The following is an 18,557-nucleotide window of genomic DNA, read 5'->3' on the forward strand; positions in this document are numbered from 1 at the left end:
ATTAGTAAATGGTTAAAGATAAGTTATATAACCGCAGGCATATCCATTCCTCAGCAGTCTTTCAATTTTAATTAAAACGCAAAAAATAAAAATAAAAAACGGTTAATGATAAGTTACACACCTGATCCATAAAGCGTTTGCAAACTCCCACAACAAAACCCTAAAATTGGAAGATAAATGTTTCCTGCAACCAAAAATGAAATCAAACAAAAGATCCACACGCAAATCAGCAAAAAATGAAGAAAGCATTTAGCAAGAATTGAATTTTACAACAATCAATTAAAAAAAATTCTCAAGATGAAATGTTCCATTAGTCCTAATAATATTAGGTTATATATATGTAGCAATAAGATTACACAATACAATAGTTTTGTGTAGATCCAAATACATGTAGGTGCTTCTTTCATTCATCTTTTCAGACTTTTCCTTAATGGCAATTTTCATTAATTGTTTGAGCTCTACTGTACCGTTCTTTGATCGTTATCGTTATATCAGTTGCTTTCTGGTGTTCATGTAAGTAAACTCGTATGATATCCCATGCCAAAAATCGAAATTGTAATGTTATTGCTCCGGAAGGATGAAAAGCAAACAAATCACCAGCATATCATATAAATTGCAAATCTAGAATACAAACTATAGAAACAAAGCCAAATTGTTCAGTAAAAATTGATAGACTATACATAAATTACACCAAGACACACACAGAGATGCATAGAATTCTACAATTTTGCCCCAAATTAGACCAAAAGGAAGACAAACAGGGGAAAACCCACATACCTCCTACTACGAATGAGCCGTATGATTCCAGACCGAAATCCTGATCTCATTAGGGCTCAAAACCCGAAATTTTGGAGAGAGAATCAAGCAGCTGAAGAGCACTGCTGCAGTTCCATCAAGTAACACGACCAGTACAGCAAAGCAAGAGGGAAATATGGAGTCCTCGCCTTAGGCTCGTGTCCCGTTAACTACAGGCCCCCATACTTTTCTCTGACTGTCCCCCCTCTCCCACTCATGAAATCGAAGATCTGCAGCAATGGCGCTGAGATCCCCATTCCTCTCTCTTTCTCGCTTTGTCTCTCTCTATCGGAGGCATGGCCTCCCATCCCCGAAACCCTCACTGAATGACAGCATACCTAAACCCACCCCAATCTGTCTCAAACACACATGACAAAATTGCCCTTCCAACCCGGCCCCAATATCATTCCAAACCTGACGGCTTTGTTGTAAATAGCATGAAATCGAATGGCTCCCTGATAAACCATATGGACAAAATTACCCTCTAAAATTTTGAGAATTACCCTCCCAACCCATGCAATTTGGCCGGTATTTTTGTAAATAGAGTGAAATCGAGTGGCAAAGAATGAGGCCGCTATAGTGCCGCTCCCCCTTCAATTTTAGAATAGACTAGAAAATAAGCCCACGCGTTGCAGCGGGAACCACTGTTTCAGGTATAACTGTATGAATAAGACACATTTAACCTGAATAAATTCAACATAATCATGAATGAATAGAGGGACATATGAGTGAATGAGGTCGATAAGATAAGCAGCTTGGCTTTTATATACATTCAACTGAGCTAACATGTAAAGACATTGCATAATTAGTAGGAAGAAACTGAACATTCTTGATCACAAAGACATGGTTGCCAAAAAAGTTCTGTTTCCATAAGAAACAACAACTATATGTATAGGACCCGGAATATGTATCACATCATTCTCTAGTGCGTATCAAGAGCATTTTCTATTAAGCATGTTTACAAATTCTCTAGTATGTCCATCAAAAAGTAAATAAATTCTCTATTATATATGTTTTCAATAATCGTACTTGGTGGTGAAACAAACAATGTTTACTGACACATTCAGACTAAGGACAGATAATAATCCGCCAATGGAATTAGATCTATGCAATCAATTGAATATGTCAAGTAAAATAATATTTAGTTGAATCCAAACTATAGCATGCTAAATAAAGACGGAAAAGGATACAACAGTAGAAACTTCTGAGAAGAGACAAAAGAATTTATGTTTGAAAACTTCTAATAGGAAGAGAAAAGTTTAATGTACTCACAGCATCCTTCATTGTGGTACGCCATCCTTGCATAGACGATAAACCATAACTGACACATCCATTCTCACAATCTACGGAGAACTTTTCAGTTTTAGGAGTGCTCAGATTGTACCCATTCCAATTTGGAATTAAATAAGAACTCAATCAAAAACTTTAATCCTACAATTCAATGCTGAAAAACTAAAGTAGCCGGAAGCCAAAAGATCTAAGTGACAACTTGTACGGATGTTACAAAAATGCAGGATGCGAAACGCATTAAAACTTTTAGAAACTCGAAGGTTATAATTCTCCTCTCCTTATATTCTTCCCCTTTCTCTAACCAAATAAAAATTCCCAAAAATATGCACAAAAAATTCTTAAAAAAAAACAATACAAAATTAATGCAAGCAAAGAAAGAGAAATTGCTGCAAAGGGGAAATTAGAAAATTATACCACCATCAAACATTGCACGGAAGGCATCCGAAGAATCAAGCAGGAAAGTTATGTGAGCATAGAACCGTCTACCTGCAATTGGTCAATACACAATAAAAAATTTAAAGAGATCCTTTATGTTAACAATACAATCACCCATGCTAATTGAATATTCTGTAATGTCAGCTAATAAAGCATACATAGGAAAAGGTTAAAGGAATGATCTGTATCTATATTCTATAGTTCAGTCAAAGGAATGATCTTATTGTAGTGCCTAACTACGCTAATAATTCATAATCAAACAAAATTAAAGATGAAAAGTCTTGGTACTTGTAGGCAAAGGCTCAATCCACCAATCTCTTCCTGATCAAAGTATAGTAGCTGCAAAAAGAGGTGGTTCATGGTAAACCCCTGAGTGAGAAAGAAAATGTTTAATCAAAGAGACTTCAAACTCATAACCACATAAATAAAAATCTTATTATTATCATGGATGGACGTAATATCCTTTATTATGTTTTTAGACACAAATTATAAGACTATATTTCTAGTTTCATTTCACCTGTAATTTATAACCTGCCCCCTTCTAGTTTAAACTTTAAAGGATGCTTTTCTTTAATCCTGGTTCTTGACAATCAGTGAAGAGTAATAACACGTACAGACATTAAAGTTGAAACCTTTTCCAAGCAGATGCTACACATACAAAAAGATATTAAGCTTAAAGACCTTAATATCTAGTTTTGGATAATTGGCAAGTATCTGCTAACCTTCCCTTATATGCTACAAATTCTGACCTTAGCTTAGGAGCAATGGAATTTGATTTGAATTATTTAGAGTACAAAAATACGCGTAAACACATACGAAATTCTTTGAGCAGCACGATATTGCTCAATATATCATGGAGAATTAATCAGTCAAATAACCACAATAAAGGCAACAACAATAAAAACAAAAGCAAAAATTCCATGCTTAAAGTAGAAAAAGTTCACTTCTGTTGTAACGAATCGACATTAGAATCATATTCTTTGCTACACATTGTTGTATAACCATTTATGTGGTCTACAAATCAACTATTTTTAATCATATTTTTTGTTAACACATTGTTGTATAACCATTTGTGTGGCAGACAGAATCAACTACAGCAAGTAAAATTACAAACTTTCAGCAACCTGAGCAGAAATTAAGATGTTCAGATATCCCAAAACATACAACATACTGTATGGACCGTCTTTTCTTGACTTTCTCAATTTCTCTCACTACAACCTCATTGATCATTCAATGAATTCAGATTTCAGATATAAACAGAGGACGCCTTATTGACTCTAATTCTCACTATCCAACTCAACTAAGCTTAAATGCTACATTTTTGCTCAAATTAAATAAATTGTACTCCTCTCCCCCATTTTTCCGCGCAATTCACGACCTAAACAATGCAGCAAAAAACCAAAAGAAGGGATAAAAGATTGTTACCTATGGTTAAATTTATTTACAATGAAAAATGTTTTGGCTTTTTGAAAGAAGTTTTACATGAAAAGTAAAAAATTGGTGAATCAAGCTCTTGGAGCCCTTTGAACCACTTTATGAGCCTAATTGGTACAATTGAAAATGAAGAGTGTAATCAAGCTTCATGAGCCTAATTGAAACAAATTAAGGATCAGATTGAAAATGCATTAAAAGCTGAGAATATGCTTTATAAAGGCACACCTCAACAGTCTCAAGAATTTTGTTCCAAATATAGTCTATCTTTCATTTTCAAAATGAAACATCTTCATGTACCAAGTAAATGATAACATAAAGTATGATTTTCAATCGACAGAATTTTGTAATCGAACCCATATATACATATATATATATATATATATATATATGCACGTAGAAAAATCAACTATTTCCCTAGTACTAACAAAATTAATAGTGTATATATGTAATATATATATATATATATATATATATATATATATAACTACACTTTTGGATTTGGAGGAGGAAGCAACCATACCCTGAATATATCCAAGGCTAATAAAAGCCTTGACTTGTTTGTCAGTCAGTTCTTTGCTCAAATTTCTCTCATTATATGTATTTGAACCTGGACCCATGCACTTGTACTCTTCGCAGGCCACGTTGCTGCAATTTCAAATTATATTATTGACTCTCAAAACTAATTATATGAAAATGTTTAATCATGTTTTAATTGACATAGGCTGCTTACTTGTTACATTCAGGGTGCTTATCATCGCTCCAGCCAGCAGGGTTAACCACCTTGGTCATGCTAGTGTAGGCATACATCATCTGGGGTCTGCCTCACCAAGCCCTGTCTAAATATGTGCCACTGCCTGCCCCATTAATTATATGTAACATTGTTAGTCACCAAGCATCAAAAGTTCAAAACCATGACTTGTAGACAAACAAAAAGATTAACTACACATATCTTAGTTAATCCACCCAAACTATGTTTTGAGAGGGGTAAGGGGAACAATCATGTGGAATTTACAGTTTATACGGTGAGACTCGCATAATCCACTCAATCATTGTCATTCCTATACATTCTTCATAAATTATATGAAAATTATGGGGAAAACAAATAACAGGCATACATCTATGTACGTATGGCTTAACACCTGAGTGTAAATAGACTAAATATAAACATTTAGAAAATGAACAAACTTGTTCGCGAAACATAGTCGAATCATCGAGCTTCCCGAAATACTTGTTTCGAGGGACACAGAGATCGTCTTCTCATCTTCCATGCAAACCTGCTCCAAAAACCACTATAATCAATACCAATGAAAATTTCAAGGACCAACAAAGAATGTTGGAATTTCTTGAACCAAAAACGATTTATAAATTTTCTTGAACCAAAAACAACTAATATTGATCTTAATAGAAATTCAGAACTTTGACCAGATTATAGGATTTTGAAAAATAGTCAATACCATATGAAACGAAATTCCACATTTCTCAAAAAATTATGAAAACAATCTTGTTTGAGTTCCATGAATATTCCTAGTATCCAAATAGCATGTAAATTTTCCTAGCATCCAAATAATTGGTTAAAAGATCAAAGTCCAAACAAACAATTAAAACCAAATCCTCAAATGTTTGGTTGGAATGAAGAGATTCAGGGGGGATTGAAATTTGAAAAGAAAATTTTACATCCGATCCATCCATTAGAACCCCTGGCATGAAAATAAATCCCACACCTACTCAAAAGACAAAGCAGAAAATTACTCAATTTCAAAATCCAAATCAGAAAATAAAACCTCACCGTTTCTCTCGCTCACCTCTTTGTCCCACATATCTTCTCCTCATATTATGATAAAAGACCTCTCTTCAAGTCTGGCCTCAGATAGTTGGTCCATCTAAGGCTACAACTTTTCTAGACCTTAATAATCCTGCAATTCAGACCAACCCATTATAACCATAATCAGTGAATAGTTTACATTAAAACATATGAAATTACAGCCCATTTGATAGAAGATTAAGGGGGGTGTAGTCAAACTTGGATTTGAGAGGATTTTAAGACTTTAAAATCCTAGTATAGTCAATTAAAAGATTTTAAAGGATTTTAGAATCCATTAAAATCTAGGTGTAGTCAATTAAAAGATTTTAAAGGATTTTAGAATCCATCCAAATCTACGTGTATTCAAAAAATTAAGATTTTAAAGGATTTTAAAAAGTTGTGGATTTTGTGGGATTTGAAAGCAAAAACTATATATAACCAAAACTAAAAAGAATCCAACCTCACCCCCTAGGATTTCAAATCCTTCCCCCCACAATCCACCACAATTCATTCAAATTCTTTAAAATCCATATGAATTTTGTAGGACTCTCTTTTAAAATCCTTTAAAATCTTAGTTTGACGACACCCCCCTAAGATTTCATTGTTTTAACAGAAACATCAAAAAATGAACATTTCACAGCGAAAAACTAATTTCTCATTATTTAAAACTTAGTCATCAAATTTCATAAATAAATTTATAAAAAAAAAAAAACCAAAAAAATGCAAAATATGGGAACCTTTGGGCGAGCAAGTAGAAGACATCGCCCTCTTTGGAATTGGCTTCAGCAGCCAAAGCAATTTAGGATCCTTCTGTAGACTAAAGTAATATTTGCGTACAAACGATTGGGATCATCAAATATGATACTATTCCTCTCTCTCTCTCTCTAAACTCTTTGTTAAAACCCAATTATCTCATGGTCAGATTTTTGCTTACTTGCAAAGATGTCTTTAACTTCCTCTAATTATTCACATTGTCTCATACTTACTCTCTGATATCTACTTAATCAGAAAGCTATGACAATAATACAACACACATTCTTTGGAATTTCGATATGGATATAAATGCGGACTATTTTAATTTTTCAGTTAATCTTTTTTCGTAAGAACTCAAAACACACAGATTTGGTCTCATCGAAACGTAATGGGGATATTAATTTTTCAGTGATGTTTCAAGTGTGATTACAAATCCCACATACAATTGTCTTCACGACCGTGGGGTGTACCTAATAAATCATGGTATTAATTTCATAAAATAACACATATATACCCGGCCCCATAAGGGTCAATAGGTCTCAGTTGCATATGAGGGGTGAAAGATAATATATGCATAAGGCAACTGAAACACGTTCAATTATTATTTTTGTGATATACTGCCAATGGATTGCCAACCAACATATTTTACATATAATATTTTGATAACATCGCACGGGCATTGCCTAGAAATAGCATACATAATTCAAGGTTATATGAAAACCTATGCCATAATGAATTGAGCAGGAAAATAAGCACTTCCTCATATGAGACATTATTAAACTGGAATTATACTAATAAACCAGGAAATAGATAGACATTATGGAGAGCAGATAAATGAACTCACCGCCCCAACAAAAGCTTACAACACCAATTGCAGAAACACCTTTACTTCTTAAAGCTTCAATTACCAGTTTTGCATCTTCAATTTCTTTTGGCTTGTCGATATGAAAACATGAGGATTTGGAGGAAAGAAAAGTTCAACAATTAATCATTCAAATTAGGGGAAAACAATTACAATGTAAAATTAACCCAAAAACTTATAAACAAACATCAGAGAGTCAGAGCTCATTCATGTGAAAGTATTAGAGAGTCAGAGCTCAACATTTAACCCATTGTGAGTGCAGCCTTACAATTAATTTTAGGGAACTTTAACGAAAAGCACCCGGTACTGTTCACTTTAATGAAAAACCACATTTTTACACTAAAAAGTCAATCTTGGTACTATTCACTTTACCCTTTATTTTGTCCTTATCATTAAAACTCAAAATTTTCAAGCCATTTTCATTAGTTTTCCTTTAATTTTAAGGGAATGAAATATGCTAATTCATGTGAAAGAATTAGACAGTCATTGCCCGCAATTTTCTTCATACTCTGCCCCTCTATCAAGGTTAGTAGGTCAGAGGTTCATTTGAAATCTCAAATTGATCCAAGAACTTAAACTCCAGAAAACCCAATTCGATGAACAAATTCCCAATTCGTCAACCATTGGAAGTTAATAGTACAGGCCTTGATGTCAGGCATAACATGATTACCGAGTATGATTACTGTGCTAATCCCTTATGTTCAGATCATGATATTAATAGTACAGTCTAAGATACATATGGGATTATGTGCTAACACCACCTATCTAATATGGTAATGCTTTGAATATAATGACATGAAGAAAGAATGGTAATTAAGCATGATGAGATTACCATTAGCATAATGTGTCCAAAAGATGGGATTACATTAATGACACCATTAGCATAATGTGTCCAAATTCAGAATACTCACCCTCACGTCGTCAATATGTTTTGTAAATGTTAACACCACCTATCTCATATCCAATATAAATGCCTGGCAGTAGCAAAGCAATCGTCTAGCATCTAACAAATTTAAGAATGGATAGAAAAATACCTAAGCAGTGATCTCTTTTGTGCCTGCCTAGACTACACTTGCAAGCCAACTGAGCCGCCGATGCAGCAACCAAAGATAATTTTCCAAAACCCGATCCAAATTAAATAAACGGAAAACCAAATACAGACAGATAATGTATATCAATATCAACCATCTTCATCTACAATCACGAATCAAGAATATACATAATAACAAAAACAATGCAACCTGAGATTAAATTCGTAGCATATTGCCAATTAGAATTGAAAGGCAAAAATATCATTCCACATATTTCCACCGTGCGACAAATTCACTACTAAATAGCAAAAAATTCAAACTTCAGCTCTAAAGTTGTCTTTTTGATTCCGCGAGGTTCAAAATAAATCCTCAGCAAAGAAGATGACAGAGGAACAGTACTACACTGTTTATGAAACTTAACTGGGCACACATGTTTATATTTTATGTTTTTTTTCTTTTTGTTCTTATCGTTAAATAAAGTTATTAGATGGTTTTTTTTATTAAAATGCAAAGTTTTGAAGCCCTTTCCATTAAAATGAAAATTATTTGTTGCTGGTAAGGTGCGTGACTATGATTTCCTATGACCTAAACTAACAACATGTCAAATGTTTGGATACAGAGACAAACATAATTCCAAGTAGTGAGATAAAACAATTAGTGTCTTAAACTGCTCATCCATTTGTTAATAAAGAATTAGAGTAAACAACAGAGGGAATTAGCTGAATAACCTTCGTTGGCCAACATTGAAAAACATTCAACATCCAAAAATATCTCAAATTTTGATAACGAAATTTGTCGAGATGATAAAAGAGAGAACCAGAAACTAATGAGACATGAATAAACACGCAACTTGAAAACCATACTACAATTCTGGCTCACACACACAGAGTGCACAACCTATTTGAAACCCCGGTCACCCAAGTGAAAGAAAATATAGAAATTGTAACCGAGCATGTAATAAACTGAAAGAGGAAAGCAAATGAGAGAACTATACCACTCTTTCTGGAATTAAGCAGAGACAAAGGCTGAAATCAGGAGACAGCATTGCCTTCAGTGCCTGCACATCAATACAACACTCATAAACATTTAACACACTTCTTATTTACAACTAAAAGAAATGTTCCAAAGCATCAAGATTCAGTACAGACCTTAACCAAGATGAGAGAAACAATTTAACACACTTCTTAAACATTTAACACACTTCTTATTTGCAACTAAAAGAAATGTTCCAAAGCAACAAGATTCAGTACAGACCTTATCCAAGATGCGAGAAACAATTTGGGTGCTCTCCCCAGCCAACTTTCCAGCGTCCATGTGGTCAACTGACCAACTTTGACCCACCGTCGATCCGCCCCTGTGTAGGGGTATGTCTTATGTTCAATATATTGCAAAAGGGGAAGATTCCATTGCAAGAACTCCCTAAAATCAAACTAAAACATGCAATTGTACCTAAAAGGGGAAAACAGCTAGGAAAAGACATAAAATTTCACTATGTAGTTTGGATATTGAGTAGGCATAGAGCCTGAGTTTGTTTCCACTACAACAAATCCCTGAACAAAAAAGTGAGTAAAAAATTTGTAAGTAGCATGTATGGATGCACATCAATTTTCTTGATGATTAGGAATTAGTTGTGGAATAACAGATTAGAGACAAAGCTAGAATGAGTACAAATAACCAACTTGTTTCCTCGATGATGAGTCTGTCAAGCTAACTAAAAGATTAGTAGCCACGTTAGTAGGTATAAACCGTCTTTCCTTCCCTGGATAAGTACACAAAAAGATAGAAATTTAAAACTTGGGCTCAGGAAATGGTTAAACTGTCATTTGGGAAATTATTACCAATTTAATGCACGTTATACCAAAAATAAATCACAAAAGTATAACCTGCTGAAGTTTGATCAGTCCCAAATCTGCAAGATCCTTAACCATATTTTTTTGCCTTTCATTCAATGTAATTTATGTTATATGCCTAACACACAAAAAAGAGAACAGAATCAAGAGGTGAGAGATTAATTCCAGGTAGAAACTTTCCATATGGAAGAAAACACTTTTCTACAAAAGAAATAAAAAAGTGAATACTATGAAAAGTTCTTATGGCAACATTTACTGCAGCACTATTCATATTTTAGTCGGAAATAACAATAAGCCAAAAAAAATATGGGGGAATTCAATAAAGCATATGCTACTGCAAGAGAATAGTCATGTATAAAGAGCATATAACTAATACCTCGCCATTAACATGAAAACTAAGTTCCACCAGGAATGAAATCAAATCTGCAGAATGTAATCCACGCTCCTGCACCAAAAAGGAGAGGTGAGGAGAGACCAACATAGCTGTCGTGAAGGAAAAAAAACACAAAATATCATAACAACATCAAAAGTTACAGACTTGCAGAATCCCAAATTACACTTTCCCAAATTCATCAAGACAATTTCTTAACTGATGTAACTTTTCTAGTTTTCGTAAAAATGTTAACTTGGGTAAAATCATATTCCACAAAATTAGAAATTGGGGAGTGAAATTAAACACCAAAACTTCACAAGGGAGACTTACCATTATATATGCAGGCATTGAAATCAAAACCTTCTTCCACCATGGAAGTCAAATGTGATGTTTGAACTGAAAAGCTATAAGTTGGCATCCCCATCTTCAATACATCCCCTGGGAACAGTACGAAGTTGTATCTGCACCAAAATCAGCAAACACACATCATCAAATCACATTCTATAGATACATACATATAAATTTATATGTGTATGTATAGGCATAGTGAGAATGTATGGAAGGTTAAGGGCTAAGCTTGGAGGCTCTGAGAGTGAAAGAGCAGGCGGCAAACTGGAGAAGGTAGAACCGCTCGGCGGTGTAGTTAGCCTTGCAATACGACTTGTCGGCGGTGTCGAAGCGAGATGGGCACGAAGTCGGAAGTGGACACGTGGTTCTTGAACTCCTCCAGGAACTCGGGAAAATTGGACTTCGTCACTTCCTTCACGGCCCATTTCTTTGAGACTTTGGTGGTGGTGGTGCTGAGAAAATTGCGCCGTATTAGTGGAGGCAGAGATGCACTCCGTGTCCTGAACTTGTACGGACACTTGCCTGAACCTCCGCCTGAACTCGCTCACCTTCATAATCTTCGTCATGGTCGTCGCCGAAGCCGACGAACTTCACTCTCAGTCGATCACAGCTGTCCTTCACTATCAGGACGTCGTACCAGGCGTCGCCCAAGCCAGACCTGAACTCGACCGCCATCCCAACTCCCACCCACTCCCCCTCTCTCTGTACTTCTGCAATCCCTAGTCATAGGGCCTTAGCCATTTCGGCTGGTATATGTGACGAATCTGGAGACGGAGCATGGAGCTGCAAGCTGTCAAGGAGTTCGCCTAACCCTAAAATCGCTCTCTCCCTCTCTCTCTCTCTCTCTCTTTCTTTTCCCAAATCGAGCATCACCACTTAATCCCCTCTATTTCTCTCCCTCGAATCGTACACGCCCTGTGACTCTATCTGCCTGCAAGCTGCATGCCTTCCTCTCACCAAATCCCTATCTCTCTCTCCTTCCCTCCCTCTCTTCTCTCTCTGCTCGCTCACTCACTCTCTCTCCCTCGACAGCATGGTGTCACCGAGTACCACTGCAGTTTTAGAAAGGAAATGAAAGTCTCGAACCCACGCACTCCGTTCGAAACCCTAGACTAAAATGACCATCGCACCCCTGCCTTTCCACGATCATCAACACGCGGCATGAAGATCAGCGGCGGAGAGAGTCAATGGCATCCTCGTAAATAAAGTGAAATTCGGCTCCAAAAACTGTTCATTGGTACAGTGCAATGGAAAAGCCTTCTTTAGACTAAAGTAATAATGTGTCCATACAGACGTGTGCGAAACAAATTCAAACATCTGCTAGTGAAAATCTGAACTACAAAAATTTTGTGTTACAATTTGTTTCCTCGGATCCTGGGCCCCTGGCTTCTCTGCAGTCCTGCAGTCACAGATTATTCGAGCATGAAATCAATTTCTGCATATCACAGGAAGACACGCCAAAACACTCCCTCTTCATCTCAAAAGGGTAAAAGTCCAATGTCCCCAAATGCATATGATTCATGGTCCAACGCGTCAGATGGGAGCAAATAAATCGATAATCCCAAATTCGGTGGCCAGTATTCCGTCAACCTTAACGTCCTTCAGTAATCTAGGTCTCCAATCAAGCCAGGAACATATTCATGTGGTAGAACTCCAAAGTTCTCCATTTCCAGCAAAGACTTCCAGATCATAAATTCCAACATCCTCGTTGATGGGGGTGTTCAGGTTAAACCTCGGATTTGGATTCATGGGTGCATCCATCGGAAAATATGGGATTACCTGCTCAGAAATGAAGTTACGCATCTCACCATGCTCTACTGAACTTGTTCTAATCTTCGATTTGGAAGGTCTAAATGAATCAGACAAGACAGGTTTGTGCTTTCCAGTTGTCGGTAATTACTTTGACATTGATCGAGACCTGATATCATTCGTTGGGAATACTGATGAGCAGTGGCGAAGCCACATGAGGGCGAGGAGTGGCGGCCGCCACTCCCCTCGCCGAAAAAACAAGGCTTGAGGGCTGGCCAGCCCCTCCCCTCATGCTGCTGCTGCTCTTCGTCTCCTGCAGCGCCGGTGCTGCAGTTCTGCTCTGTTGATTTTTTTTTCAAAACACCCAGATGCCGTTTCGTATAAATAGGGAAAGAAACGGTGCCGTTTCGTATAAGTGGGGGAAAAGAAACTAGTTAAAAATTTTGAAAAAAGTGGAACGAAACGGTGCCGTTTCGTATAAGTGGGGGAAAAGAAACTAATTAAAAATTTTGAAAAAAGTGGACCGAAACGGTGCCGTTTCGTATAAGTGGGGAAAATAAAAAATATATATATAGAGGGGACCATTGTCTCCAAAGCTCACTACTGTCTCCAAACCCACCGGCTGCTGGTCCTGTTTCAAGCCATTGAACGCTCCACTATGCTCAGTGCACGGTGGTATTTGCAGTGTGACTTCCATATTCTGTCATTTGGAAGCAAAAGCTTTGCCTGACTTGGTGAGGCTGTTATCGGGAGAATTGTATGAAACTGACATTGGTTTTCAAAGCCACTCCTCAAAGCGGAGCCATCGTCTTGCATGAGGCTGATGCCATAAAGCCGATGTTGGAGATCTTGTCTTGGGGAACAGATTCTCTACAAGAAGATGCATTGAGTCTCCTCGAAAAGGTTTCATGTCGAAGGAAATGGTTGATGTGTATGGATCAGCAGCTAGATTAAATCTTGTTGGTCTAACTAGAACGAACATCCATGAGGATGGTCGCCATTGTCACTCCTTGAACGTTATTCGAAATCATCAACTTCTTTTACTCCGGGACTGATGTAAGGCTAACAAGTTTTGGTTATCAGATCAGAAGAACAAATGTACTTCAACTATGTGAATATACAATGATTGAGTTGGAAAATTTAGTGTAGCAATAGTCACTAGCAAAGATATTTATCATACTATTCAGTGATTAGATTTTCTCTTGGATTTGACCTTTTTTTTATAATTGTTTTACTCTCATCAAACTTAAGACCTCTCACTTAGACCGTGGTACTAAGACCTAGTTTGGGAGTGAGGTGCTTAAAAAAAAAGCACACATGAAAAAAAGCTGTGAGGGTTTTAGGTGTTTGGTAAACTGAAAAAAAAAGGGCTTATTTTTGAAGCTGTTGTGAGAATAAGCTGAAATCAAAGGAAAAAGCTGAAGCTGCTATTTGTAGCTTTGGAAAACTGGCTTTTTTTCAAAGCACTCGAAGCTACAGTGCTTCTTTAATGAAAAGACCCACTATTAGACTACTTTTTTTTCCAAAAGCACTTTTACAAAAAAGTTTACCAAACACTCTGCTGATTTATTTCACAGCCGCTTATTCTCACAGCACAACCGCTTATTCTCACAGCAGCTTTTTTTCAAAGCACATCAATACCAAACCAGCCCTAAGTCTAAGTGGCTTTTTAATCTTGTTTTGGATGAGTAAAATTTTTGGACAACGTCGAAGTTTTAGCTTTCTGCAAAAGATCTCCAACTTCCGTAAATTATTCTTAGGTTAGGCTAGCCAACCGAAAATAATCTTATCAAGCATGGAGCTAGTATGTCCAAGTTACAGGGACAAGGCTATGATTGAGCTAATAATATGAAAGGTGAGCTAAATGGCCTTAAAACAAAGATTTTGAACAAGTATCCTTAAGCATTTTATGTTCATTGTTTTGCACACCAACTTCAACTAGCTCTTATAACCGTTGCAAAGGGAATTGAGGGTGTCGCCATTTTGTGCTATGAAAAGAGCTTTTTCTGCTATGAAGATTGTGAAAATACCATTGCATAACAAAATGGAAGATCAATGGTTGAATGATAGCATATTTGTTTACATTGAGAGATATGTATTTGCTTTTATTGATAATGAGCCTATTATGCGACGTTTTCATGACATGAAACCTCGCCGGCAACAATTGTAATTTGTTTATATTGATTAATTATGAAAGACATTACTATATAAAAAGATTTAGCTGTTACCATTTTTCTTTAACCTTGCACTCTTTTAAGTTCGCCCCTCCCCTGATATTTTCTGGCTTCGCCACTGCTGATGAGGCCCACCCCATGGAATCTTCATTGCAAGTTCTTGTTGCGGCCCTGAAAGGAGACATGACTCTTGTTAGCAACCTACCAAAACCCACGACTCCCCACACTCAAGTCTCCCTTTTAAGAAACCCAGTCAATATGCTGATACTCACGTAGAGGCCACTGCTTGAATGCCAAGGATGCGATCAAACTGCGGTGATGGATGGGCGGCAATTAACTCCATGTCTGCTGTCTAAATGGATGAGCAAGTTGCTTTTATTTTTATCTCATTCACGGTTGTGAAAATGAAGAGTAGAAAGCGAGAGCGACGTTGGGCTGTTAAGCCGTCCTGGGAGAAAAGGGTGCTGGATATTGCATTTGACTCATTTGCCCTCAGTCAATTTGATTACTTGTTCTTGCGTTTTATTAAGCAGGGGTAATGTAGGAGTTTTACAAAAATAAAGGATAGGCTCTTATTTTCTGCCCTGATCGTTTTATATACACAGTAACATAGATCAAGGAATTGCGTGTCAACTTGAACTTTATTTATCTTTTTAGATAATTTGCTCAAATTTTCCAACAAGGATACTGAAATAAGAAATTTGGCAATATTTGGGAAGTGAGAAATTACATCAGGCTGTAGTCAGCTAAAATTTGTTGAAAAAGTGGAATGCTGAAATAAGAAGAAAAAGGCAGAGGAAAGAGATGCAAGTTCTTTGAACAAGATGCTTACAGAAAGACCAACTTGAAAAGCAATATTATTACTCTAATGTGCATTAAAGAGTAAGGGAAAGATTTGAATCTGGATATAGTGAGTTGAAAATGACTAATTTATCCACTAAGGCAATCTACCACTAGCAAAACTAAAATTCTTTAATTTCCAAACATAATAATTATTTTTTCATTACAAAGCTTATGTTATGATTAACTATTTGTGATACATGCCATTTACAAAGACCTAAGTCAATAAGTCGTGATTAGTGCTAATGAAACATGGTTAACAAGCCTTATTGAGTCCTATCACTTTCAGAAACCCACCAACCCACCAAGGACTTTGATGTCAAAACTAGGGGTGGAATTTTTTCCCGAAAATCCCGACCCATCCCGAACCCGACCCAAAATTTGATCGAAAAAGTCCCGAACTGAATTTCCCGAAACATTCGGTACCCGAAACCGAACCCGTCTCAAAAGTTTCGGTTTGGGATTCGGCCACAGCTTTGAAAGCTTTCGGTAATCCCGAACCGAACCGAATATTATATATATATATATATTTATTTATTTTAAATTTTTAATTAGAAATTACTTGAACCGTTGGATTTGTTAAGATCTAATCCAACCGTCCATTAGTTAGGTCATTTGTTAGAGCAACTCCACCCATGAAGCCTTCCCCCTGGCAATCCACTATTGAATCCACCCTTTTGAACAGTAACTGCCTTAAATGAATAGTAACTGCCATTAATGAACAGTAATTGCCATTTGCATCTCCACCCTTGGAGCCCTCCCCCAGGCAATAAGCAATTAAAATAATAGTTTTTTTTGTTTGTTTAAATAATAAAAAATTACAAAAGCTCTCTCTCTCTCTCTCTCTCTCTCTGACACAAAAAAAATAAAAAATTGCAAAGCCCTCGGGCCACAGGCCCGTCGACTCCCCACCCCACCTTCGCTCGGGCTCCCACCGTCGCTCGGCCTCCACACGGCTGGACCTCTCTCCACCGGCCCTCGGGCCCTTTGTCCTCGCCTGTCGCCCGAGCAACCAGCCTCCACTGGAGTTGCTCTTAGGTAACCTCTCAGACTCTCTCAGACTCAGCCGCTCTCGCTCTCTCAGTCTCACAACTCTCACCTCACTCACACTTTCACAGTCTCACTCTCACTCACTCACAGACTCACAGACTCACAGTCCCGCCGCTCCACTCCTCCGTCGAATCGACGCCGCTCCTCGTTGTCCATTGACTCACGCCGCTTCTCCATCGACTGACGCAGACGCAGACGCATGAAGGAATCCGACACCAATCGAGTAATAAGTAAGATTTCAGTATTTTCACACTCAAAAATTCAAGAATATCAATCCAAGTGTAATGTTGAACAATGAATCACAATATTAGGTTCAAAAGACACAGGCCTGTACCTGGGGAGTACATGCTGGTTGTGGATTTTGATGTCTGCCTGAATATCCTTTTGTATATTCATACACAAATTCTTCATTTTCAGATATGCTGTCGAGAACTCGAGATGGATATGGGGTCCATAAGGAAGCCTTCAGAGTTACTTGACACAAACTCATCAGTGTCTAGAGCATGCTTCCGGCACCTCTTTTTGGCTGCTGTCTGTTAAGAAATACATTTGGTTTTAAATTCTATTTTCCTGAGTAAGTTCCAATAAAAACAAAGTGCAAAACAAACCCAAGAAGTCGTTGATTTAGGTCGTATGTTGAGTTGTTAAAGAGGAAAATTACATCTAGACACTGCCTCTAGGGAAAAAAAAAATAGCAGCTAAAATATTCGCAGGTGTATTCTAATATGCATAACTGGGCATGTGCCCAAGTGTTTCATAATTTTCATAAGCTCTCTAATTTAGTGACAATAATGAACCAGCACTTGAAATCTGCATGGTGGAACCAAATACACTCGTGTTAGGTCATCAATATTTGAGGATGGGAAAACTAGAGACTTCCAACTTCATCTGAAACATTCATATATTTAACAAGTCCTTTCATGGAAACATGAGGAGATAATTATTGACATTTTTCAGGGAGGTTCTAACAAGAGCTCAATAACAAGTCCTCTTCCCGAAAGTGCTTTTAAAACAGCTATCACTATCAGAGATAACTAGGCTACTAGCAGGGAGGTTCTAACAAGAGCTCAATAACAAACAGGTAAGTAACATCATTTACATCTTTTAGCTCTTTTTTTTAAATTTATTCGAAACTAGTTTCTTGTCAATATATGGGATAATGTGATATATATGTGCACTCTGTCAATATATGTAATGTGATATATATGTGCACTCTGTCAATATATGTAATGTGATATATATGTGCACTTTGTCAATGTAATGTGATATATATATAATGAGATATATGAATATTATATATATGCTGAACTGTGTTGTGATATATTATTGTGCATTGTCAGGATGGACGAGTCTGGTAGTGGTAGTGGTAGCCAATCACAATCTACTAGTACACCTAGGATCTCAGTTTTAGTAAAACGAAAGCCACAATACATTCGAACTCAAGAATACTATGAAGATTATTGTGATGATGATCCGGATATGGATGCTGATATAGGGTTAGAAGAAATAAATGAAGAAATAGAGGAATAAGAAGGTGAGGAGGATAGTGTTGATTTGGACAAGCGGCAGATGCCTTCGGTGGCCACATTAGCAAGTAGGGTGTGTCAATGGAAAAAAAGTAATAGGACTAAGGGGCCAAGTCCGGCTTGGAATGATGCCACTAAGGTAAATGTAACCGATGAATTTGGAATTACAACGGTTATGGTGGAGTGCAATCATTGCAAAGTGCAAGAGTCAGCGGAGTCCTCTAGACATGGGACGAATTCTTAATC

The 18,557-nt window shown here is 37.0% G+C and overlaps 1 protein-coding gene across 7 annotated transcripts; it reads right to left on the reverse strand.

Moving 5' to 3' along the window:
• Positions 1-1,391: 1,391 nt before the first annotated feature.
• LOC103422292 (uncharacterized) lies at positions 1,392-11,687 on the reverse strand. 7 transcript variants are annotated; one of them, XR_011580687.1, is made up of 16 exons: positions 10,955-11,078; positions 10,628-10,696; positions 10,285-10,369; positions 10,081-10,160; positions 9,851-9,951; positions 9,656-9,755; positions 9,396-9,458; positions 8,405-8,453; positions 7,353-7,443; positions 5,741-5,867; positions 5,140-5,228; positions 4,685-4,808; positions 4,475-4,599; positions 2,809-2,889; positions 2,500-2,571; positions 1,404-1,454 (listed from the first exon to the last, which is right to left on the reverse strand). XR_011580687.1 is itself a non-coding variant. In XM_070821232.1 (4 exons), exons 1-4 carry the CDS (start codon positions 11,536-11,538, stop codon positions 10,343-10,345), a joined length of 621 nt encoding a protein of 206 aa, XP_070677333.1. In that variant the 5' UTR covers positions 11,539-11,687; the 3' UTR covers positions 10,284-10,342. The 7 variants fall into 7 exon arrangements, 1 of the variants encoding a protein (XP_070677333.1); XR_011580684.1 differs by lacking the exons at positions 9,851-9,951; positions 10,081-10,160 and having other exon boundaries at positions 1,392-1,478; XR_003773552.2 differs by lacking the exons at positions 9,851-9,951; positions 10,081-10,160 and having other exon boundaries at positions 5,757-5,867.
• Between the last annotated feature and the right edge of the window lie 6,870 nt (positions 11,688-18,557).

This window comes from Malus domestica, chromosome 05, assembly GCF_042453785.1.
Source record: "Malus domestica chromosome 05, GDT2T_hap1".
Classification (NCBI taxonomy): Eukaryota; Viridiplantae; Streptophyta; class Magnoliopsida; order Rosales; family Rosaceae; genus Malus; species Malus domestica.

What these genes read in the sequence shown, in the direction of transcription:
- LOC103422292 (XM_070821232.1), bottom strand. Translation starts at nt 11,538, where the DNA reads ATGACGAAGATTATGAAGGTGAGCGAGTTCAGGCGGAGGTTCAGGCAA. An exon ending in CCCTTAACCTTCCATACATT is followed by an intron (nt 11,079 to 11,175) that starts CTCACTATGCCT and finishes TGCAGATACAAC; the next exon opens with TTCGTACTGTTCCCAGGGGA. An exon ending in CAATGCCTGCATATATAATG is followed by an intron (nt 10,735 to 10,954) that starts GTAAGTCTCCCT and finishes CCTTCACGACAG; the next exon opens with CTATGTTGGTCTCTCCTCAC.